At 41.4% G+C, this 25908-nt stretch overlaps 2 protein-coding genes across 4 annotated transcripts; one reads left to right on the top strand and one right to left on the bottom strand.

Annotated features, from left to right (window-relative positions):
- Window positions 1-1138: 1138 nt before the first annotated feature.
- Window positions 1139-4786, bottom strand: vgll4l (vestigial like 4 like). The gene is made up of 5 exons (XM_086112546.1): window positions 4574-4786; window positions 3284-3404; window positions 2919-3195; window positions 2272-2353; window positions 1139-2135 (listed from the first exon to the last, which is right to left on the bottom strand). Exons 1-5 carry the CDS (start codon window positions 4638-4640, stop codon window positions 1834-1836), a joined length of 849 nt encoding a protein of 282 aa, XP_085968672.1. The 5' UTR covers window positions 4641-4786; the 3' UTR covers window positions 1139-1833.
- Window positions 4787-8786: 4000 nt separating this feature from the next.
- Window positions 8787-21565, top strand: syn1 (synapsin I). 3 transcript variants are annotated; one of them, XM_086111949.1, is made up of 14 exons: window positions 8787-8971; window positions 9284-9616; window positions 11351-11411; window positions 11876-11967; window positions 12527-12683; window positions 12775-12864; window positions 13348-13410; window positions 13492-13634; window positions 13717-13791; window positions 13887-13989; window positions 14081-14221; window positions 14766-14835; window positions 17225-17666; window positions 18766-21565. In XM_086111949.1, the coding sequence occupies exons 2-14, from the start codon at window positions 9294-9296 to the stop codon at window positions 18791-18793; spliced, it is 1788 nt and encodes a 595-aa protein (XP_085968075.1). In that variant the 5' UTR covers window positions 8787-8971; window positions 9284-9293; the 3' UTR covers window positions 18794-21565. The 3 variants fall into 3 exon arrangements, with proteins under 3 accessions (XP_085968075.1, XP_085968077.1, XP_085968076.1); XM_086111951.1 differs by having other exon boundaries at window positions 18734-21565; XM_086111950.1 differs by having other exon boundaries at window positions 17225-17670.
- Window positions 21566-25908: the final 4343 nt, after the last annotated feature.

Genomic DNA, 25908 nt, shown 5'->3' with positions numbered 1-25908 from the left:
TTACTTCTGTTTGCTGTCGATAAACACATGCAAATATTACAGCTGAGTTTACTCGGTTTTCATTGCTCCCATATCTAGGTCAATCAAGCTTCTGTTGTTTCCCCATTGACGATTGTGTTTCCTGGAAGATTTGATATTCTGAAAGTGGAGATGATACAGGATGGGATTTGTTGACATTGTTCTAATTATACTTTCCTTAAATTTGGCCAATTTCCCCGGATTATACATTTACACTGTAATTGCCACTGAGTGATCATCTTTTGTTGCTAATGAGTCAAATACAATGAGCATTTGCTTTGCAGTATCGTGAGGATATGTTTAAAACAGTTTAATGGCCTATTACGTTTTTCAATGTTCGGCATGAATGTAAAACGATAAAGTATACAGGCAATACAGTTGGTATTTGATCATTTAGCGCTGACGGAAATTTCCAAAAATCACTCACCATAATAAGAGGATTAAATATTCTTTTTCATTGACACTGTCAGAGGAGGATACTTTTAAATCTATTTTTATCAATGTAGATATGGTTTAATCTCAAACACAATCTCTTTTTTCAATCGAATTGTATTCACCTTGGTGCAATGAATGTATGTGCCTCTAGATGGTGCTAGAGCATAGACTCGGAATCCCCAAGGCAACCCGCATTCCAAGTAGACATAATAGCCAACTTTAGCACTTGTCATGATCAGCAGCAGTCCTCTATTCAATACCTTGTTTATCATATGTGATGTTGCAGGTGAAAATTTGTATTTTGATATAGACGGGAGTTTGAGCCATTTCCATTCAAACATTTCACTCCTTAAACTGTGACACATCATTCATGAAACCCCACTGTTTGAAATATATGAAAAAATATGAATGAAATACAAACTAAGGCATGATTAACCTATTGAACGTGATCATTTTTAAGGCCAGACAAGATAGGGCATGCAAATAAGTAACCGAAGTGCACGGCTGGTTCTCAAGCCCAACCCTTCCATTCCCCTCTTCCCTCCCTCCGATCCCTTGCCAAACAGGATCTGTAGGATCTCACAGTCATTTTCTCAGGAGACAGGAATGTCAGAACACAAGATCTTATGCATGTTTCTACACGTAGGCCACATTCCCTGATATTTGCAGTAAAAAGTCCAGAGTGTGTGGTTCACACATCTATTTAATTTCCACTTTGTGGTAACACCTGTGTAAAACACCACGTGTGCACCGGACGTGTCCCAGACACACACTGACTCACTGGACTTGTCTGCGGCACTGCCCTTCCCAGTTTTAAGAAGATCAACAATATTCACATTCCCAAAAGAGTTTTCTGCTTGATGTTTTGCTTCTATTAAAATAAATACATAAATAAATAATTACCCATATCGTGGGTATGTTGTGAATGAGAAGCTTTGTGTCCTTACAAATAAAAACAAACAAACTAAAAAAAAACAACAACTTTATTTTACATTTTTATTTTTTTCCAAAGTCTTCAAAGTCTTTTTAAGGTCTCTCTTTTGTATCAGAAATGTAATCACAAAAATACATATCAAATATAGGCCTGCCATGTAAACCATAAAATGAAATTAATATAAATATAATGCAATGAAATGCAATGAGACATGACAAGAAACAAACATGGGAAATGTGAAGGAATTATTTGATGATTCTTCAATCATACCAGTTGGTAGGCTGAAGAAAGAAATGTAATGATGCTACCATTGCCTGCATCAGTGAAGGCACACAGTGGTCCAATCTGACATCACCCTTAAAAACCGCCCATTGGTCAACAAGCGGCGTGAAAAACTTACTATGTCAAAAGTCAATTCCCTGCCGAGGTCGGAGGTCAATTGTGAGTTAATTTACAGACCAATGACTGGAGGCTGGTGGCGATTTGTTCGCAGATTCTTTCACGGATGGATGTGGGCTTTGTATATAGGCCGGTGAGTGAGTAATGCTCGGACTGCTGGGGGGTGTAGAGGAGCAGGAGGAAGACTTGGACTTAATCTGCAGCCACTTATCTCCCAAGGCCTTGGCAAAGTGGTCGTCGACTGACACGCTGATAGAGAGCTGCTGGGAATGAGTTTTCTGGTAATTTGCACCAAGGCTCCTCTGGAAATGCTCCTCAACCACATGGTCATAGTTGCATTTGGAGATTACTGAAACAGGAAACACGTAAAGATAAAAAATTGAACACAGAGCCTCCAGTGGGTTTGTGCGAGGGTGAGTATAATTTCATTATTTGTGACGCACAATCAAGTGTATGGGTGCTCAAATCACAAGAGTGAGACGGACCTGATGACTGACTCTGGTGGGCATCGGAGCTCCCGGCGGGCTTTCTTAATGAAGAGACACAAGTGATGACAGAGGGACGTATCTGAAAAGAAATGTATGGTGATGGTTATTTAAAAATAAAATGCTGGTGTGACCTTTCCGGATTCATAACAATGCAACTCTATGTAGAAACCCCCTTCAATTTCCATAGCATTTCTTTTGAAATGATATTCACTCAATTGTATTTCCATCATTCGGGACTGATATCGCATTCGGCGATGAATATAAAATCTCTCAATCTTTCAAAAGTAGTTTATGAATTTAACCTGAAGACAAGATGATTTGAGAACTGCTTGAACTGGTTTGCCAACAGAGAACAGATCCCACCCGCGGTACATAAACAGATAAAAGTCTGAGCTTTTTGTTTGGTCTTGTTGATGGAATTCTTTCCCTTCATTGCTCACATTTTCTTCCTGAATCTGGATGGGTTGCATAGCTTGGACAAGCTAGAGCTTGCGTGTGTACAACTGCATTCACTGACTGCACAAGACACTGGTGGTTATCCTGGAACTATGCTGAGACTGGAATGAAATAAAGTGTATTCTACTGTGTATTTGCCATAGATTATGACACCCTGATTGACCTTGAAATTATATTTCTTTTTTTACCTGCATCTGACTTGAGCTGGCGTTTTTAGTTTTCTCTTTTGTGGTCTCTGGGTCCTGGTCCTTTCTTGGTTTCTTGATGAGGGCAAGAGGTTCATCAATGACTGGGGTGTAGTACACATGAGAGGGCAGAGGGCTGGTTGAACTGGGTGTTGGGCTCCAGGTGGAAGTGGGACTTTGAGGGCTAGTAATCATGACTGTTGGTGGTACTGGTGGTGCTGTTACAGTTGCTCCTCTCTGCGTAGCTTTACCATTGTTTCTGCCTAGCACCCGTTCGCGCCTGAAATAAATGAACAAAAAATGGTCATATTACCATGAGAAATGTTGGAAACAAAAAGTGTGAGCTTGAATGCAACCACTACACCAACCTTTCCTCCAGAGTGAGACATCTATCGTGGCTGCGCTTGCGTTTGGGATACACCGTGGGGGTCCGAGTTCGTTCATTTGACATATGTCTGAATCTGTCTTCACTTCTCAGATGAGGCTGACCTGAAAAAAAGAAAAACATTAAGAATGGGAACACAATATGCCATATATTGTAATCATTTGCTAAAAACAAATTCTGAATTGGGATGTGCGAATTATGGGACAACTTCAATTTAACAGTCAAAAAGGGCTGCTTGTTTTGATCCACTGCTTGTTTTTTCCCGGGCTCACCGTTTATTGCAAACTCCGTTAAGTTGCAAAACTCGATCGACCTGATCTGTGAGCGTTACAACACGACACAGCTGATTCAATGCTAACGGTAAATGTTGTTTTCCTGCTTAATACTGGCATTTGTCCCGGTCACGCCTTCAAAGGGGCAATCAACACATTTTGTAATGATGGAGGAATACACTTTTATCATAGAATGAATTTTATCTGAGACACCAGGTGACACATAGCGGCGACAATTGAATATAATCCTGTTCCACTTTGGTCATATTTATAATTTGATAATTTGTGTCATGAATACATGTGTCATGTTATGCGACAGCGTATTCGGTTTGCCCTCATGTTGTGAAATGACTTGCAGAGTAAATCATAGAATGCGTATTGAGACGTTTTCTTTGGCTACTGTTTATACCGGCTGCTTTGTTAACACGTTCAAATTCACATTGATGCCAGTCCTTCAACTATATTCAAATCATGGAGTTAGTGCGACAAAAGAAAACTAGCCTGCCACAAGCTTGGTGATTCAAATACAATGGAGGATGATCTATTTTGCATTGTATAAAAGGCTGTTCACAGAGCTTTAACGCTCCCTACACCTGTGAGCTACTCCCTGCCATTGTGGAGGGAGGGAGGTGGGGGTAGGTTTAACCACACCTTTGCTGATTTTCTACAGCCTCAGGCATGGATATTTTCCCTCATTAGGAAAGGAATAGGGTGCATTACTCTTACATTTGTTCATTCAATGACGACTAATCACAAAGAGCCAATTCAGGTTTAACATGACAACACATCTGAGAGGATCTAAATCTTAGACATATGGTCAGCATTATATTCTCTTTCCTTAGAAAACACACGACTTACAGGATATGATGTGACGGAAATATAGCATTCACAATTTAACTTTAAAATTTTAAATTATGTTTCTGTGATCGTCGTGTAAAAATGACACCGCTCAACCATAACATTACTGTATGAAGGATTTAAAAGCAAAGAGCAACGCTTACCCTCTAAAATGTAGACCTTGAAGCCGCTGCTCATGCGAGTAATATAGTGGAAGTTTGCCACAGCCATGTCTGCTTGCCTTTTTTTTAAGTACAGTCCTTGACAGAGAGTAAACACCTGAGTGCTCGACAATGCGGGACAAAATGAGCCTCAGTGGTGGACTGTGCTGGAGATTGGAGAAAGGTAGTGAGATTGTGGGTCTGCGCTCTCAGCCAGGTAGCGTATCAGGTGAGTGCAAACAGAGGATGATGCTTCCCAGGGACACATTCCCTGCATTCCTATTGGCTACTGGGAGAGCCAATCAAAAGCTCCACATTACATTGTGTTGTTGTTTTCCTTCAGGAGGAAAGCAGGCACAGGTTGAAGATTGGGACTCGAGCTCCGAGGCTGGTAAATGTCAGAATGCTGGTGTTTAAATGAGAATTTGTATGACACCCTCTTCTGTATAAATTACACTCAAGAATCGATATTAATTTGTCCTTGAGACATGAAGAAAGTGAACTGAAGCTTTTGTGCCCCCAGTACCTGCGCCCCCCTCCCCAGCCCCCTCTGGAGTGCAATCTCACCAAACAGCATTTTTTTGTGTGGTGAGCCCACCAGAGTTCCAAGCCCTTCTACAACTTGCCCATACACGCACACATCTGCCGTGTGGCACACTGCTAATCCACAAGCTTCTGTCCCTGGCCACATAATGACACCCAAGTCTTGAACAAAGAACGGAACAACGCCTCATATATTGTGACAGCTCGAATGTAAAATCAAAACAGTGCTGGATGTGTTTTGTATTTCATTGAAACAGTTGCTCAGCAAGATTGGGTCAAACGTCGGGGAAAAAAAGCGGCTCATTCATGCCCTGGAGTGTCAACACGTACAACATGATAGATTACATTTAGCTAAATAGCATCCTCCTTAGGCACTCTTTGCATCACCCAAGTTACATAGAAGTATTATTCTGTTGTCGATATGCGGGCTCTTTCCCAATGGCAGCTCGAGACAGGTTTACTTGATGTGGCAAGTGGGTTGCAGGAGGTTCAGTTGGCAGGGCAGAGGTTAAACACACACACACACACACACACACACACACACACACACACACACACAAATGCACACGCATGCACACATATTTGTAATTCAGGTGACCCTTGATATATAGATTCAATTGATGTCAATGCGGTTTGATTTTTTTATGCCATAACTACATTCATTACTGTACATCATTATCGCAATGACATTCATCACATGCACTGTATTTAAACCTACACAAACAAGAAGATGGTAAATTATTTAAGGAAAAACACACGCCGCTACCAAAATATATTTGAAATCTTAAATCAGGTTTACAAACACAAACATGACATGACAATTGCGTCAGCTTGGAAAATTGTTACTGCATGATTCCACTTTTTCCCCCTTCAAAATTTCCAGTGGCTTTACATCAAGTGCTGGACAGCTAGTCACAAATAAATGTTTAAAGCTTCAATTCTTTGTTGCATAGCGTCAGTCCACACTATACACATTGGGCCCCTTATACTCAGCTCTGCCCCATTTTTGTCCCATACGCAAAGCCATACTTCATAAATGTACATTCGCAATAAAGTTTTTGTATAATTGACTGAGTGCCTGCCTTCTTCTGCCTAAAAGTGATCTTGTGATGAATCAACCCTGAAGACGATGCCAATAGAATCATTGCTCTAACAGTGTTTATCAATCTAAATTCAGCCAGGGGACATTTTTTTTACATTTGAAAATTCTCAAGTTCACATCGCCCCCATAAATGTCACATATGTACTGCATCCTGAAATAATAATGATCATCTCATCTCAATTTGGACCTGCATAGTTGCTATTCTTGTATGACTGTATACGAATGGCAATAGGTGGAAACACAGATTATTTGTCCCTTCATGCCATCTAGTGGAGGAGCATTTGATATTTCTGCCTATCCTTTTATGTCCCTGGCATACGTAGTTGCGCAACACATTTGGAGATTTTCTGAATACATATTCAATCATTTATCCATTCATGCGGGCAGCACGGGATCAGTTCCCACTCATTCACTGTGCATATGGGTGGGAATTGTTGTCTCTATATGTGACCTCTGACTGACTGGCGGCCAGTTCAGGTTATAGTCTCCCTTGCCAAAGTCAGCTGGGATAGGTTCCAAAGCAACCCCCCACCCTGTTCAGGATAAGCAGTGTTGAAAATGGATGGGTGGACAATTCCAATACCTTTGCTCGCTTGAAAAGTGTCTGGCTTTAAACAAAAGATGCTCTGTCCAGAGTTGTTTAACATAGCTAGATGAAAATACCATGAAATAAAAGCTATAATTCTCAATACCTTTGGAAGAGACTGTATCTCATCAGAAAGGGCCCACCAATAGGATGCACACGGGCATTAAGTTACTCCCAAGTACAATATCACCTACTCACTACTCAGTGATGGGACACTGCTGTAGAAAGAATCATTTTTAATACTATTTTCTGTTTCCTATAAACTTTGAAATCATTAAATTATTGTCAGAAATCATTTGAATGATCAGTGTGTGTCATGGTTTTGAACTGTTTGTGTTTTGTTGTCAGCTCCAGCGGGAGGAGAAGGCGTTCCCTTCAGTGGCGCACCTGTCAAGCATTATAATCATTATCTACTTATGGACTGCCATGCTGTAACATGTGGCGGTGTGAGCCAAACAACAAACCAACCCTGGACATGTGCCGCCGGACAGCCGAAGGAGCAAAGACTTCTCGAGTTTCCGCAAACACCTGTTTATTCTCAAACAAATAACAGTTCCTCAGCCTCACCACACGCGATTCATGAGCACAGAGGTCGTGTACACCCGGCCGAGTCCATGACAAAAAAAAAAGTGTTCTCCGGACCACTCGCATGGTAAATTAAAGAGGCACCATGTAGCGAGATACCGTACTTTAATAATGGACAATGCCAACAACCCCATGTCGAATTATTCACCTTGCTCATGAGTCACGTACCAAGTGCAATTCTCTAGATGCTCATGATTTTGTTTGTCGGTTCTTGTTCTTGTTCGTTCTTGTTATGAGTAATATCTAAGTCTCTTATTCATAGTGTTATTTTGTTTCTTCGTGATTGGGTTTTCTTGACAAGCGATCTATTTTGTAGATTTTTTTTCTTGCCGGTTGCAAGCGCTTTGCCGGTATGCCTGGCTCAGAGTACCAGCAATCTCATTTGTACCGTGTCAATCTTCCTTGTTTTTTTTTTTTTGTTGTTGTTGTAAATACACATTTTTGTCAAATACTTTTATCTCAGTCTACATTTGGGGATCCACTCCTATGCAGATTATTCCGATCGTAACAGTGTGCATCAAAGTGATAGTTCTTTGCATTAATCAGTACCCAGTATATCTTAATTTAAAAAAACATAACATCTAAAATTTTGGTAACTCTTGCGTTATACTGCAAAATTTTCATGTGAGATGGCTAAGTATAAAATGAATGAATGTTCAAAAGAACAAGAGGATGGGGCTGTTTTAAGACTAACTCCAAATGTTTTGCACATACGGGGAGGCAATGTAACATCTATAAAAAATGTTAATGCCACTTTTCTATAGCACAGGTTGTGTAAACATCTCGGAGTGATGCAGTGCAGCTGTAAAATACTGTGTACATTAAATCTGAGATTTTTTTTCAAAAGCTCTTATATTGCTCACATTGTATTGTGCAGCTATAATATTGCTGTCAAAAAGAGAAAGAACAACAATATTGTATGAAGTCGAAATACCACTGTTGCTTTGGGTGACGTATCGGGGATGCAGCAGAAATGCAAAATCCATATGCGTGTTGAGGCAACAGGAGGCATCATGTCTGACAGAGCGCCGCCCCTTTTTGCGGCTTCTCTCCTCAGCATCACTTCGCGTCTTTGCTCATAAACTTCCATAAAGTCGCACATACACTCCACATTTCCGGAAGTGTTTCAGGCAGAGCGACCAGGAATAACTGAATCGCATGCGCTGTTATATTCTAAACATAGCCAATCGAACATCAATATAGATAGATTAGCATGGTTTTTCAAATATCATAATCGAGTTTGTGTCGACGGCGCTGATTTGTCATTTGAAGCTGAAAATAAAAGCAAATAACGGAAACGTGTTGTCCTAACCTACGTAACTTGATGCAGATTCTTTTTGCAGGCTATCCAACACCGCCCGCCAGCCTCAATTGAACGCACCGCGGTGACGCAGGGCAATGTGGAAAATTTGTGACAGGAGGGGAAGGGCACGGCAGTGTTAAGCAGGAAGCACTTTTGATTGATGCACGACCTTCGAGGACAAACCTGTGAATTATAATACACCTAACCGAGGGCGGTCCTTCCTGTGGAACACTGTAAAACATCGACACCGTTTTAAGGCGGATCACTTGGATACACTCCCAGGTAGGCTTTGTCGTACAAGTAGCTTCATTCAGTAAACGCAGACACTCAGACCATATTTTGCTTAGTCAAATCAAATCTCACTGCTCACTCCAATTTCATCCGTGATGAGTCACTCTCAAATATAGCGGCATCGATTTAATTCTGAATCGTGAACAATATAAATGTATATTTGCTCATAATTGGCTATACATTAAGTTTCCCGTTAATGTATGAGGGGAAAATAGCCCATGGTCCTTCCAATTAGACTTGACAACTTGTGCGACGCATCCAGTGGGCGGACACGTTTTTTTCTTGTCGTCTTTCACACCTCAGAGTCTCCATCATGAACTACCTTCGTCGCCGACTCTCGGACAGCAATTTCATGTCCAACCTGCCCAACGGCTACATGGGCGACTTACAGCGCGCGGAGCCCCTGCCTCAGCAGCAGCCGAGCCCCGCAGTGTCCCCGGGGCCCTCGGAGAGACGCCAGCCTGTCAGTCAGCAACAGTCTGCGGGCGGAGGCTCCAGCTTCTTCTCGTCCATATCCAATGCTGTCAAGCAAACCACGGCCGCCGCCGCAGCTACCTTATCCGAAGCGGCCGACCGGGCGGGGGTCTGTAGCAGTGCTAAGATCCTCCTGGTGGTGGACGACCAGCAGACCGACTGGTAAGAGCAGAAGAGTCTAGACTGCAATGTGGGTCACAACGTGTCCCATTACCTTTGTCTCTGTTGAACAGTATAAGCATATTGTAAATGTAACGTTTTTTCCATAACCATAAATATTCATACATGTTCTGCACGGTATAAAAGGATGCATAGCCCTGTTTGCACGCATACCTTGAGCTCAAGATGATTGACCTATTTTTCCCCAGTAATTGGTATAAACAAGGGTCTTAGTGTCACTTGCTTCTATTTTTACATTTGATATCTAAAAGTTAAAAATAAGACAAACGGGATCTGCCAATGTGACTGACACAAGCACGACGATGCAAGCTTTGAAAAATGATCCATCAAAAACAAGTCTTGCAAATGAACATCAGGTATTGTGTAGGACATTATGGTGGTTATGCGGTTAGCATATTTGCCTCACATACAGTTCTGACATTTAGGGTTAAAATCTCAGCCTTCTTGTGTTTTTGCTCGTTTCCTTGAGGTAATCTGACTTCCTCCCACATTCAAAAAAATTGTGGTTCATGTTTCCATGCATTCTCTATACCACTTGTCTTCACAAGGGTCCCACAAATGATCTCAAGCCAGGGTCCACACGGACAGGCAATTTAGTCTTCCAATACTCCATTCGAATGCGGGAGGAAGCCTGAGTACCCCCCCCCCCCTCCACCCCCCACCATACAAACAGAAAAAGAAGTACACAGAAGATTTATTTAAGCATGACATCTGTGTACATTAACTATTATTTTTCATGGCCAAAAAATTAAATGTTTCCATGCTGTTTCAGGGTACTACGTGCACTACAGATACCTTAAGCTAACCATAATGAATGTAATTGACTTATTTTTCCCCAAAGTGTAAGAAAGCAGGTTTCTGTCACTTATTGTATTTTGCATTTGATTTTGAAAGGGCAGCCTTACATGCTGATGTGACAGACACAGCGTCAATGAAACTCTTGTGACAGAAAATGATCATGAATAAATCTAGCAAATGATGGTTGATATTGCTTACATATAATTTCCGGCAGTGGTTAGTACCTCTGCCTCTCAGTTCTGAGGTTCAGGGTTCAAGGTTTGGCTCCAATTTTCTTACATGGAGTGTGCTCAGTTTTTTTTTCTCCAGCTTCCTCCCACATCCCCCAAACATGCAAGTTAACTCCATTGAGACTCTAAATTGTCCATAGTTGTGAATGCCAATGGCTGTTTGTCTATATGTATCCTCTAAGTGGCTGGTGACCAGTCTAAGGTGTACCGTGCCTCTTGAACAAAATCAGCCTGGAGAGCACAGCCTTGGGTGACTCTAAGATAAGCAGTCTAGAAAACCGATGGTTCGATCATGTCCGTGTGCTTCTCCGCCACGCAATAGTGAGATGATAAAATTGATTCACCGGTGGTTTAATGAGAATATCAAATATCAAGTGTCAAAATGTTTTCGTTTTATTACGAATGGCCACATTATTAGGTACACCTGCACAATCTAAGTCCAGAACAATAGCCGTTTCTGTTCTCCGTTTTGATTGAAGCTGAATAATTGGATTGAATTTTATTATTTTTGGGAGGTTGAAGTTTCCACATAGCTCTTGCATAAAAACAGTATTCAAATTATACAAGCTTGTCAATGTTTTCACACTCAAAGAAATTTCCAGTCAGGATAAGCAAAGCACATGACACCACATTGTATGTGTGACGTTAAGGAATAAACATTTGATTTCTTTCCTTGTTTCTCATATAGGGTGAGAGTTTTTAGAGGAAAGAAGGTCCACGGTGGTGAATATGACATCAAGGTTGAACAGGTAGGTGTTACATGATAACATTTTGTACATCCCTATTTTTGTGTTCACTTGTGCTGTCCAAAGAGCAAAGAGCATTCACATTTATCCGTGAGGTATTATTATTAGGATGTACTTATTTGTTATATGAGTAAATTACATTTATAACAACGTGTCCAGTAACATTTTAAGTAATATATATTTTTGATATTGCTCATTTTCAAATTGAAATATTATTATTGACTTTGACAATATAGAAACATTCAAAAGGTTTTAATTCTTTGTACTCCTTCTCTCTGTCTTGGTGGCTTTGTCCTCTAATTTGGTCCTTCGTTCTAATTTTCATCAATTCCCATGTATGAAGGGTATTAGGAGGCTGACTGACAATTCTGATTGTACCTTGCTTTGTTATGATTTGTCACGGTCAACGTGGTTGTACAGTAGATGAAATTGTTTGTTGTGTCTAAATCTCATCAATTTCTTTTTAGGCAGAATTTTCTGAAATCAACCTGGTGGCTGACTCGTCAGGCACCTACACAGTCAGCATTGATGCAATTAGGAGCGGTCATAAGGTGACCAAGTAAGTGCAAGTTCACTCTAGATTGGTGTCTAATATGGCTATTATGCTGGTACAGTTTTGTCTTATGTTGATAGACACTATATAGACTACACCCACAAGAAATGAAAATGAAACAATGGCAATATCCTTTATGATATTTTTTTGTGGTTAAAGTAGACTTTGCCATCTGTCGTTGTTCATCCCAGAGGTGCTTGATGGGGTTGAGGTCAGGCAACAATGTGCCAGTCAACTTTCAAAACCAAGCGAAACCAAGAATGCTTTTATGGACTTTAATGTATTCAATGGAGCACATACATGTTACAGAAAAAGAGCTACCCCAAACTATTACACAGTAAGTGTATAAGTGTACAATGTCCCAAAGTCAGCTGTGATAGACTCCAGCTCACAGGCAGCCCTCATAGGGATGGTGTATAAAACAGATGGGTTTGTGGATCGAGTCTTGGTTCCTTGAAAACAATTGTCTTCACACTATTTTTTCAAAGAGAGTATTATCACTATATACATCTGCCATTTACTCGATTTGCCTTCTTTGTAACATTTTGTAAATGTTTCTTTCCAGATCCTTTAAACCAGACTTTGTGCTGATCAGACAGCATGCCTTCAGTATGGACAAGAATGGAGACCACCGAAACTTAGTTATCGGTCTACAATATGCGGGACTGCCAAGTGTGAACTCTTTACACTCTGTCTACAATTTCTGTGACAAACCATGGGTGGTGGGTTGTTTGAAAGTCTCAAACCTTATTCTATTTGATGATCTGCATTGATGTTGGAAAAATATTTGAATTGTGTTTTTGTTTTTTCTAGTTTGCACAGATGTCAAGGTTACACAAACAGTTGGGTCCAGAGGAGTTCCCACTGATTGACCAGGTTTATTATCCAAACCACAAAGAAATGGTAAATTCCAACATATGCTTACACACAGACACACGCACACACAAGGCCTCCACTTCAACATGCGGGCATGATTACCTTTACGAGACCAGCACGTCAATATTCCATCATGTGCACCTCCTGGCACCAATCACGTATGGTCTGTGACTTGTCTCAGGAAATTGAGTTTCAGCTTCATTTGAGTTTCTGCATTTGTCATCAGGGTTGTCAAATTCTGGTGAAGAAAGTAAAAACCCTGCCATAGTTTGGCTTTTGCCATGGGTGCATCAATCAAGAGCTCATTTACCTGCCAGTTGAGTCAAAGCACCTGTGGCTAAAGCCAAACTGGCAGGGTTTTTACTTTCTGGACCTGGATTTGACACCTCTGTTTGTCATATAATGAATGTGATATCATTTGATACAATCAAAAATGTCCTCCAGAAATACAAGAGAGATGCTTTCTGCTTCATGAGAGTTGAAAATAATTTATGTCTACTCTTTTATTAGATAACGTCCTCTCAGTTCCCTGTTGTGATAAAAATGGGCCATGCTCACTCAGGAATGGGAAAGGTAGAACTACATTTCAGATTCTTCATTGAGAATGTGTGAGAACATGTTTACTTTTTCATATTTGGATGCTTGCTACCATAGGTGAAAGTGGACAACCAATATGACTTTCAAGATATTGCCAGTGTTGTTGCCCTGACCAAGACTTATGCCACATCCGAGCCATTTATTGATGCCAAGTATGATGTCCGCATCCAGAAGATTGGTGAAAATTACAAGGCCTATATGTCAGTGGACCATTTAAGTAATCACTTGAGCTCCCATCTGTTCAAAAAGCAAATGCTCACATAGTTTTATTATCATCAACAGGAGAACATCCATTTCTGGCAATTGGAAAACCAACACAGGCTCATCAATGCTTGAGCAAGTGGCCATGTCAGACAAGTAAGATTACACATTATGTTAGTTTCACTTGACTGGTGCTTGTGCTGTGAAATGTGTCATTCACACCAACAGTTATGCTCGACATAATGCTACAGGTACAGGATGTGGGTGGACACTTGTGCCAACATCTTTGGAGGTTTGGATATCTGTGCCGTGGAGGCTCTTCATGGCAAAGATGGAATGGACTACATAATAGAGGTCCTTGGAGGCGGGATGATCAAATCAAAGAAGTGCAAGCTGTGCGGGCTAAAAAAGTGACCTACGAATGCATTGTCCTTTTGGTTTCTAGGTAGATGACTGCTCAATGCCACTGATCGGTGACCAGCAGGATGAGGATCGTATACAGATTGCTGAACTGGTGGTTTCGAAAATGAACCAGATGATTCTACCTGCTTTAAGCTCATCCACAGGCCGCATCACAGCAACACAGGTGCACAAAGCATTGAAGCGCAACGTTTCTTTAACTGAAATATTTGCTGAAGGAGAAATATAATCTTAACAAAAACAGCTATATAAATTTATATATGTATATGTGTATATATATAAAATATACACACTCAGTATATTATGCAGGGAGATGGGCACATAGATGTACAGCATTGTCTATACATGAATATATAATTCCAGGTTCTTTGTCAGTCAAAATAAAGAGAGCTCTATCTGCAGACTGCAATCTCATGTCACTCACACTTTTTATCGAATGTGCAGTTCGAACACATCACCACTGGCCCCATGGGGCCATGAGTCAGGTCTAGCGCCATTGAAGCATTTCCTTATGGGACAGGTTGTTTTAGTGTCAGTGGAAAATCTGAGCACGACCATGCATATTGGCTGCTGCCATGCAAAATTAGTTACGACAGCAGGAAACATGACACTCGAGGGCAGAGGTAAAAGTCACATTTAATCTGCTTATTTTAGGAATAAATAATGTAAAACTTTGTTGTCCATCCATTTCTTGTTGTTTTGCATTTTAGAAAGCAGTTTCTCCTCAACCTGTGTCCCAACCTAGAGTTCCACAGCCTCAACAGCGACCCTCACCTCAGGGTAAGAACTAATTGACTACAAAGACAAGATATTCAGTGTTCAACCTGATGAACTATATTGTGTTTTTTTTTTTTTTTGGCAACTATTTTCTCCATTTGATTTTGATGCCTCCACCACATTCCATAAAAGCTGGGCAACAAAAAAATGGGTTAGTCATGGTTTTGAAAAGTCAAGGTTTCGTTAATTGCTAAAAGTGTTTGTCATTGGTAATGAGCTTTTATCATTTTTGAGGGGACTTTTCAGCAGGCAATATCCAGCTGCAATATGATTGGCTTCTTGTAGTCTCAACTCAACTGTATTTATAGAGCACTTTCAAACAGCCGTCGCTGCATACAAAGTGCTGTACATGGAGCAACTAACATATATACAATAATAAAGCAATAAATCAGTAACAAAGTGGTAGAAGGCACCAAACAGTAAAACTAAGATCAAATCTGAGTCATGCTGAGTCAAATGCCAGAGAATACAAGTGAGTTTTGAGGCGGGTTCTAAAGATGGGCAGTGAGGGGGCTTGCCGAATGTTCAGTGGGAAGTCATTCCAGAGAGAGGTAACAGCAACGGAAAAGGCTCGATCCCCTCTGAGCCTCCGTTTAGTTTTTTGTACTTCTAATAATGTCTGGTCTGCAGACCTGGGGCGCCGGGCAGGTGTGTCGGGCGGATGAGCTCGGAGAGGTAAGGTGGCGCGAGGACATTTAAAGATTTGAAAACAAATAATAGGATCTTGAAAAGAACTCGAATATGTATAGGGAGCCAGTGAAGGGATGCCAGAGTAGGAGTTATGTGCTCCCTCATACGAGTACCGGTCAAGAGGCGAGCAGCAGCATTCTGGACCAGCTTGAGATGCTTAATGGGCTGACTCCAAAGTAAAGTGCATTGTAGTAATCGAGCCGGGATGTGACGGAGACATGAATTTACTGTCTCAAGGTTCTCATGAGAAAGGAGAGGTTTTACTTTAGCCAGCTGCCTAAGATGAAAGAAGCTGGATTTAACAGCGGCACCAATTAGTCATTTCTAAACATCTTCTTTTTGAAGTTGATGATGAGAGGCCAAAGTAAAGAGTTTTGGTAAAGCACATACCGGATGCCTTGACTCTGTGCATAGCATCATGAAATCTGAAGAATATCCAAGTATTTTGGGGTACAATGTACTGCCTATTGTCAGAATGGACGGTCTCTGGCGTGTCATGGGTCTTGCGGCAGGTCAGTGACCCAAAGCACACTTCAAAAAGCACCCTAAATAGCTTAAGACAAAGTGCCGGATAGTTCTGATGGGGCAGGCAATAAGTCGGGATCTAAATCCTATAAACACCTGTAGGGAGATTTCAAAACAGCTTTTGGTAAGAGTTACCCTTCAAACCGAGAGACCTTGGTGCTGTCTGCAAACGAAGAGGGGGGCGAAAGTTCCAGCCAGTTGGTGATTACAAAAACTCATTTATTTCAGTTACCTTTTTTTTTTTTTTTTAAATAATAATTTTGTCCAGTCTATTTTTGGAGTTCAGTGTGGAATGGCCAATTTGTCTTTTTTTTCACAGCTTTTTTTGTGGTGTTCCAATGCAAACAAAAGAAATAAACATCAATACAGAAACATTTGTAGTTGCTGCATCTTTCAGTGTGACGTGGTGTATTCTCTGTTTTGGGCCACAACTGTATGATGCCATCTAAGTAACATCTTTTTCAAGGACGTCTTGCATAATCCATCAAGATAATGCCAAGTCACACTCTGCAGGTGTTACGACTGCATGGCTTTGTTGTGAAAGAGTGCCACTACTAGAATGTCCAGTCCAGACCAGCCTCCCATTGGAAATGTCTGAGGTTTTATAAAGCACAAAATATGTCACCGGAGACCCCGGACTGTTGAGCAAATTAAGTTATGCATCAAGGAAGAATGGGAACAAATTACATTTTAGTGTCCACAGTTGCCAAACTCTATCATTCAGTTAAAAGAAAAGGGGATGTATGAAGCTTGTCCTAGCATTTTTGGAAGGTGTTGTATGGATTAAAAAATATATATACTGTATATATATATAAAGTTACACACTTGAACATGAAATATCTTTCTAGTGTTTTCATTTTAATATCGGTTAAAAAGGATTGACAAATCATTACATTTTATTTAGGTCTTAGAGAACACTCCAAATTTATTACAATCAATATTTGTATTTGAATATTATTGTTTGAGTGCCTTCACCATAAGTTTACATGATCCACACTGTAATAAAATCAGCATTTGCCCTTGAAGTCTAAGGTTGTATGTGTTCAGTGGTACATGCTCATGCTTTTTCAGAAATTATTTTTTTAAAGATTAGCGCTGTTTTGAGAACAATTTCTGCTCATTTCCAATTCCATTCAGGTGGTCCATTTAATGGACTGTGATTGTCTTTTCCCATCAGGTGGTCCTCAAGAAGGTGCTGCTGCTGCTGCACAGGCCCAGCAAGCTGCAGCGAACCCGGGTTCAGCTGAAACAAGTTCCCAAGCCAAGGTCAATCAAGGGCCTCCAGGGCAGGGTGCTCCTCAGCGAAGCCAAGGAGGGCCTCTTCCAACTCAGAGGCAACAGTCTTCCACACAGCAGCAACAAAGACCTCCTTCGGGGGGTGCTGGTCAGAAACCTCAGCAACAGAGACCTACTCAGCCCCCTAGACAGCAATCACAAGGAGGGCAGCAGAGAACCGCTGGCCAGCAGGGGCGCACTGGTGGGACCACTACACAGCAGCCACGACCAGCCGGCCAGGGCCAGGGAGGTCCTGGGGGACGCCCACCACTGCAACAAAAGCCCCAGCCCCCACAAAAACCCAGTCAGGACAGCATGGCATTTGGCGGTTCCCCACAACTGAAGTAAGTAAGTGTCATCCGGACATCATATTAATGAATATTTCTGGTCGGCTAAAACAAGTATGACCACCCGTTGTTGAAAATGTCTTTCATTTTTGATGATGAGAACCTTACACCTCAGATCTTTTTGCATTGATATCGGCATGAGATACATCTATTTTCTGTTTGTTATGATTCACTGGAATGTGCATGATTCTTGTTCTTCAACAATTTCAAAATGTTACATTTCAGTGATCAAGACCCATCAAACAAATACTGAAAGTGAGGCCTGGTTGAACATTTTTTGGTGCTATAGTAAAACACAAAACCAACAAAACAAATGAAAAACGTACTCCCACATTCCAAAAATATGTGCCCTGCGTGTTTGTCTAGCCGTGCAATTATCTGGCGACGGGTCGATGGAGCAGTCAGCTGGGATAGGCTCCAGCACACCTGCGATCCCAGAACATATAAATCTTTTAGAAAATGGATGGATTGTGAAAAGAGGTTGACTGACCTCGGTGGAGAAGCAGTAGCTCACAATGTCTATGCTTGTGGATCTCAGAAGTGTAGGTTGACCTTGAAGTCAGGGATCTCGAGTTGTTCCATACCAAACTCATCCAAGGGGTGCTTATACCAAAGTTTGACAACAAAGTTAAATACTGTATCCCCACTGTAAGAAATGGGATTCATATGGACCACGGCAACTTGCATAGATCCTGATTCATGTTTCTTTAAGTGACCAAAATATGGAAGAAAATCACTTAATGCAATTGATGTAAGGTAGTGGTAAATAAATCAATAAATGGAGCGCTTTGACTGAGGCGAACTCGATTAATAAATAATATAAATGACAGCCATGTCCACCAAGCATCACATAGCATCCAGTGGCATCATTCATTTATGATTCTCTCTTTCAAGCATACCCTGAATAAAAACAGTGACAGTGAACGCATTTCTTGAAAGTCAAGTTTCCACTCATACCATTTCTCCTCTTTTCTCACCATGGTCCAGTCTTTTCAGTCCATGGGTTTGCTGCATGACGTTAATAGCCGCTTCCTCTCCTCTATTGCCATCTCCTGTCTTTATAGCAAATCTCTTACCAATACCTTCAACATTCCAGAAACCCCAGCGCCACGAGCCAGCCTTAACCAGCATGAGGTGAAGGCTGAAACCGTACACAGTCTACGCAAATCTTTTGCCAATCTCTTCTCAGACTGAGACATCATCATCATCATCATCATCATCATCCTCCTCCTCCTCCTCCGCCTGGGCAATCAGCCCCCATCAGGGAATTGCCCCCCACCCCCACCTCACCCGGATTCCACACCCGGTATGACTCTCGCTGGTGCCTCGCGAGGTTCACATCCAGGGCCCTCGCCTGATTATTGTTGGAGGGTTGTGGGGCGGCTACTCCCACTGCCCACCGTTTCGGTGGGGTGAGCGCTGGGCGCCTCACCTTCCGGTGAGACCCCACCTCCTTCCCCGCCGGCTGGTGGGCATTTAGCCGCGTCTGAGGCCAAAGAGCCCCGCCGTTCCCCCCTCGCGCCACTCGGAGGCATCCCACCACATGAGGCATCATCATCATCATCATCATCATCATCATCCCCTGCTCCCACTGAAAGAAAATGAGCCTGGCACACAGAAGGACTGCTGCTGTCCCCATTCATATAAACATGATATTGAAATGTACGTAATCACTGAAGAGCGCCTATTCCACAATGAACCAAGAAGACGAAACCAAGTCTGAAACATTCCTGCCTAGCCACAATCTTAAATTATCCCACACACACTACACAAACGCCTGTATATGCATGAGCACACACGAACTAGAATGGCCGCAAAATACTACTTCCACTTGTTTATTGGCACTGCGACTCTTAAGTTCAATCTTATTTTGATGTACCAACCAACCAAATTCAATTACTGGTATGCTCATAGTCGCACGCATCTGTAAAGTATAGAATGTCCGGCTAGTGTTTGAGTTATTGGGCACCATAAGGTGATGTTTTAGCTGCATGTCAACAGGGGGCAATGGTTGCGTTTTCCAATCTTGCACATTGGCGCTTGTAAATGTATTGTCACGTATGTTCGGCTAGTTGAAATGAGTCTTGCCAAGTTAGCCTTGTAGACCTTGTGAGTGTGTTGCCCCACTTTCTTCCATTTTTTTTCTACTTGCACAAAAAAAAACTTGAATCAAATGGAGCCGTCTCAAGGATGTCCACTTGATTGCGACTTGTATTTCTGAATTCTCCATTCTGTTTCCTGTGGTTGTTTACCAATGATGGAGGAAAAGCATGCATTCAAATGAGGAAGGTTTTTTTTTTTAATTTACAATGCATTTGCACACAGTTTAAAGCAGAGTTATACTTGAAATCGGTTAAAGTAAGTGATGCAGAGACTGTATTTTCAGGTTTTATTCAACTACTGTACCATTTGACAAAGCAGCAACTTGGCTTTGGCTTGGCAAAACAGAACAATGCACTGGGCTGCAGCACAGAATGATGCAGTTAGCAAATGCAGTGAGCAAATTATTCACAGATTTTTAACACATCTGCTCAATTTAAAATCATGTTAATTAAAAATGTGTAGTTTAGAAATCAAAAACATTATGCACCTGGCGAATGGTTGCCCAAAAAATATGAAGCCAAGGACTGTCACATGTATACTGTACGTCCATCTGTAAAATAAACACATACGGTACTTTGCTAATAATTGTATGTGCAGATTTGTCGTCAATAAAGCACGTGTGCTGATATAATTGTTTCTCCTCTGCACTGACAACCAAATCTATGGTCATTATTGCATATGTACATCCTGACTCGAAAGGAAAAATAAACTCTAGGCACTAAAATGTCTTCCGGGGGAATTATTCCCACTTGAGTGTGTATCTATTATGGCAATATCTTGCTTTTTAGAGAAGACCCAAAGTGCAAATGAGTCCTGGTTACCCAGTAGATTCCTCATGCTGTCCTTGTGTGTTGTAGCTGCAGTGAATCCTTGTGCTCTGTGGTGCATACATGTGGGAATGTTCTGTAACGAGTCAAAACAGATTGGCGTGTTGCACAGAACCTTGACTGATGCAGATTGTCACCTTTATTCTTCTGCCGCTATCTGTGCTAGTTGATATTTAGTGTGTTTCTGAACCTCTTTTTTGTGTGTGTGTGATTTATTGAATGATTTTGTTGTGCAATTGTGTCTGAATGATTTTAAAGATATATTTTCCTTCATGAAGCAATATGGTGCTTGTGAGTTAATGCATTGGCTTGTGATTCAAGGCTTCAGAACTTTGGAATGACTCTTCAGTGTGCATGTCAAATGGTTCTTTTTATTTTTTTAGGACAATTTGCCATGTCACTTGACAGGTAACTGTAACTGTTTGTCAGATATTAAGTGTATTGTAAAATATTGTTATATATTGTTTTAAATTCTGTCATGGTAAAACTTGCCACTGACCTGTGATATTATTATTTTGTTTTGAGCAGATTTCCTATATGGGAGCTCTATTTGACTGTGAATGTAACTTTTTGCTTTATGCATTGTTTATTCATTGTGGAAAGATAAAATCCTTGTAGATGTGAGTGGGAAATTGAGATGATTGCCAATTGATGCCTGACATAATATTAAAAAAAAATCGCTGAAGTGCTGGCTTATACAAAATTAAAATATATAATGTAAATGATGGAGGATTATAAAAGTATATGTAAATTGATGTTATATGCAATGTTTGTATTATATGATGTGCAAATGAATGTTATTGAAATATGCACATGCCAATAAAGTCAGTGACCAACAAAACTAATAAAATTGACTCTAATATGCAGAATGTTTTAAATAATTACTGCCAACTGGTAACCAGATTTATTTTTAATTAAAATGTAACCCACGGAACATATAGGGGGTAAATAAATAATGGCAAATTATTTTTGATGCTATTGCTTTGTTCTGTACATAGATCTCCTTTCATCGAATCTTGATTACAATAGCAGTGTGCCTCACGAATCAATGAAGTAATTGTACTTGTAGGCATTTGACCACAAGGTGGCGTAAGCCCGCATTGAAACTGCCAAGAACAAGCTACTACAGTACTGTAGACTGTGCTGATTAGATAATTCATAGAACGAAGAGAAGCAGAACGGGTTCGTATTGGTTTATATTGGAATGAGCAGTTGCATATTATCCATTTGAAAACAGTGACAAATACTGTACTGCATTGTTAAAAAGCTTATTGTTAACACGGTTTAAAGAAGCAGCAATGTAACAGCTTTCCATATGAATCCATGCATTGTCTGTGTGCCCACCGTGGATAAATGATGGTCTTGTGAGATAGCACTGCCTGCTGTATTAAAAATACAGCGCAATTATCATTATTTATTGCAATACTTTAATGTTGTATGACAGGAACATGATTGGTTCAACTGACAACTACATAGGTGCAAGTCTGAGAAAGTCTTTAAATATTGAGTGATGTGGGTGGCATAGTAAGCACATCCGCCGCAGTTCTGAGGTCAGTTCTGAGGTTGAGGGTTTCAATTCTGTGTGGAGTTTGCAAAGCATGTTCTTCTCTGGCTTGTGTGGATTTTTTGTAGGTATTCCGACCTTCTCCCAATAATAAGAACATGTTTCTTTGGTTAAAAGAAGACTATAAATTGTTTTAGGTATGTTCGTTTGTTTGTTTCTATTCAAATTTTCCGGCAGCAAGTCCAAAGTGTACTCCACCGCTTACTCGATGTCAGCTGTAGAATAGTGAGGCTAAGTGGTATAGCAAATGGGTGCTTGAAGTTTAGTTAAGCTAAACAGTCAAGCACTTAAGACTGGCATCCAACCCCTTCAACTCAATAAAACAGAGATTATAAAATAGGCCCTCTTCTTTAATATCACGTATTCCCAGAGGAGTGAAAGCTGTTGAGTATGCAAAAGGATTCCATATCCAGTATTTTTAGTGAATGTGAATGTAATGGCCCAAAACAGAAAGGTCCACTGAGTCTACCTTGTTCCATATCCATAATTGCAGATGGCTGCCTACATATGATGGGTTTTTAATGTAGTGTGAAATACGTTTAATTCTTCCTCACCAAATCAATGTATTTCTTGCTGCATAAGTTTTCAGTGCAGACTTAAGTAGAAGGACAGCAACATCCGAATTACAGGGAAGTTACATGACAACACTCCATAAGGTTAGTGTGTTTTTACAGTGCTATAATATGCTTGCTTGCATTTCTTAAGATGACCAGTGCTTTATTTAATTATTTCATTGCAAATTAAAGTTTGCTTAGAAGGGGTGATGCCCATACAATCAGAAAAGCCACTGCGCCGTTCACTGATGATCAAAGCTACCCAATAAAATATAACAGAAAAGAAATGAAATATTCTCCCACATGTACATGTTTTAGCCATTCACTTACAGACTATAATACAAGAGGTCTAAAGTAAAGCATGGGAGGGAAGTGCTAGCAATATATGTGCTCTGTTATTAACAGAAAAGCGACGAAAGAGAGGGTGCTTGGAGTGATGCAGGAGGCCTCACTGCTTCTTGGAGGTAGGTTATTTCGAGAGTTGACCCATTTAAACAGCCCTATGAAGCTGAGAACACAAGTGCATCTGGATGACTGCAGCTGCCAACCACAATACGTAATTACATGCTGTCCATTTAAGGTGCAATTAAATCAGCAAATTGAAAAAAGTGTCAAAGCTGATTTGCAAGTGTAATTTGATGGGTGGGTGAGCAAAATAAACGACTGCATTTGATTGTATGTTTAAACGTCTTGCTTTATTATTTTTAAAAATACATTTTGGAGGTCTGGACTCGTTAATAGGATGCACTGATTAACACAATGAAACTTTCCGTGGAAATTGAACCAATTTGGTAACTTAAGTGGCTCAAAAGGTTTTTTCTACCAACCAACTGGCCAACAAAAGTAATGATGTGGATGAATCACTTGGACAATTGTAAACAATTAGAGTATGTGAATATGTGAGAGTATGAGTGTGGAGAACACAGTTTCATTAAAACATCAGTGGGATGAACTACAAACGAGAGGTCACCCCAAGACATGTTCCTACATCTTGCACCAAGTCATCTGTGGAAGACTGATAGCAGTTATAGAGACATCGGCAGTGCTGTGCAGTGTGGTTCATGAGTTGTGAGGCATAACAGCTACAGACCGGTGGCGCTGACGTCTCACCTGATGAAGACGCTGGAGAGACTCGTCCTCGCCCACCTTCGACCGCTGGTGAGCTCGTCACTGGACCCGCTGCAGTTTGCCTATCAGCCTGGCATTGGCGTGGAAGACGCCATTATCGACCTCCTCCACTCAGTGCTATCACACTTGGAGAAGGCTGGGAGCACTGTGAGAATCATGTTCTTTGATTTCTCCAGTGCCTTCAACACCATCCAGCCCAACTTACTGGGAGGCAAACTGCAGAACGCGGGAGTGGACCACCATCTCACAGCATGAATCATAGACTACCTCACAAACCGGCCCCAGTACGTGAGGTTGCAGAGCTGTGAGTCGGACACGCTTCTCTGCAGCACCGGACCGCCGCAGGGGACTGTTCTGGCTCCATTCCTGTTCATCCTCTACACCTCGGACTTCAGACATGCCACTCCAAACTGCCACCTTCAGAAGTTCTCCGATGACTCTGCGATTGTTGGCCTCATTACAGAGGGGGACGATCGGGACTGTACAAGGGACTGACGAAGGACTTTGTGGACTGGTGCCAGCAGAATCTCCTCCAGATCAACCCTAGAAAAACTAAGGAGTTGGTTGTGGATTTCTGCAGGAAACAGTCCTCACCAGCACCGATGAACATCCAGGGTATGGACATAGAGAGGGTGACCTCCTACAAGTACCTAGGTGTTCTTCTGAACAACAAACTGGACTGGTCTACAAACACGGACACCCTGATTAGGAAAGGACAGAGCCGACTCTTCCTACTCAGGAAACTGAGGTCTTTTGGGGTTCAGGGGTCGCTCCTTAAGACTTTCTATGACTCGGTGGTGGCCTCGGCCATCCATTATGGCATTGTCTGCTGGTCAGGCAGCATCTCGGCCCGGGACAGAAAGAGACTGGAGCGACTGGTCAGGAAGGCCAGTTCTGTCCCGGGCTGCTCCCTTGACACTCTGGAGGAGGTGGGCAACAGAAGGATGCTAACTAAGCTAAAAGCTATGATGGACAGTCCCTCCCACCCCCTCCAGCCCACCCTGACAGCACTTGGTATCTCCTTCAGCCAGAGACTGTTACACCCGCGCTGCAAGAAGGAGAGATACCGACGCTCGTTCCTACCGACTGCTGTCAGGCTGCTGAATAAAAATAATAACAATATTAATAATAATAATTAAATGATGTGAAAAACAATTGTAAATAGCATTGCGATTTATCAATTTTGTATTTATATTGCACTTAATTGAACGGTGTTCGTTTGTTTTTTCTTCTTTCTTCTTTCTACCCACATTCTTGCTGCTGTAGGCTGTAAATTTCCCCAGTGTGGGACAAATAAAGGATATCTTATCTTATCTTATAATTACCTAACTCAGGGGTTCCCAACCTGCTTCTCCAATGAGTCAATGAAGCCTTCAAAAGAGATTCGGCACCAAATAAAAGTGCCCTGAGAGTTTAATACTTGGTGGCTAACCCTGCTTTGCTCAGGCAAAAAAAATTCAATATTGCTAAAAAATGTATCCCTCCCGTGACTGAGACAGCATTGTTGTTACCCTTGTTATGGCGTTGGCGCTTCTACCTAGGTACTTTAAAATAAACACAGTGGATTCTGGTTAATTGTAGTATCATTGATTTGTTCTGACGGCCCACTAACACCCCACCCCCATGTCGGTGAATGGTTGCAACTTGCCGTTCTGTGAAGGGTATGAACTTTTATGGACCGGAAAAAAGATTGGGGACCACAGAGCAAAACGATTTTGCGCTTGTAATGGATATCATTGTGAAGTGTGAGACAAGGTTGTGGCTGACCTGTGTAGCTATACCAGTCCATCCATCTATCAATTTTCTGATCCGCTTTATCCTCACAAGGGTCGCGATGCTTGCTGGAGCCTATCCCAGCTGTCTTCGGGCAGGGGGGGGGGCACCCTCAACCAGCGGCCAGCTATACTAACATATACTTAAGTATTTACCACCATTTTCAACATATACACTTTAAAGTACTATTTCAGAGTGTTTGTAGTCACTAGTCAGTGCATTATTCACTTATTTCCCTCAGCCCTCTGTTTGCTGTGTTTGAATGGTAAAATTGACTTGTACCAACCACA

The sequence above is a fragment of the Hippocampus guttulatus genome, chromosome 5 (assembly GCF_054856545.1).
Source record: "Hippocampus guttulatus isolate MCC_2025c chromosome 5, RoL_Hgut_1.0, whole genome shotgun sequence".
Lineage (NCBI taxonomy): Eukaryota > Metazoa > Chordata > Actinopteri > Syngnathiformes > Syngnathidae > Hippocampus > Hippocampus guttulatus.
The sequence above is the reverse complement of the archived record's forward strand: the minus strand, read 5'-3'. Positions and strand labels throughout refer to the sequence as shown.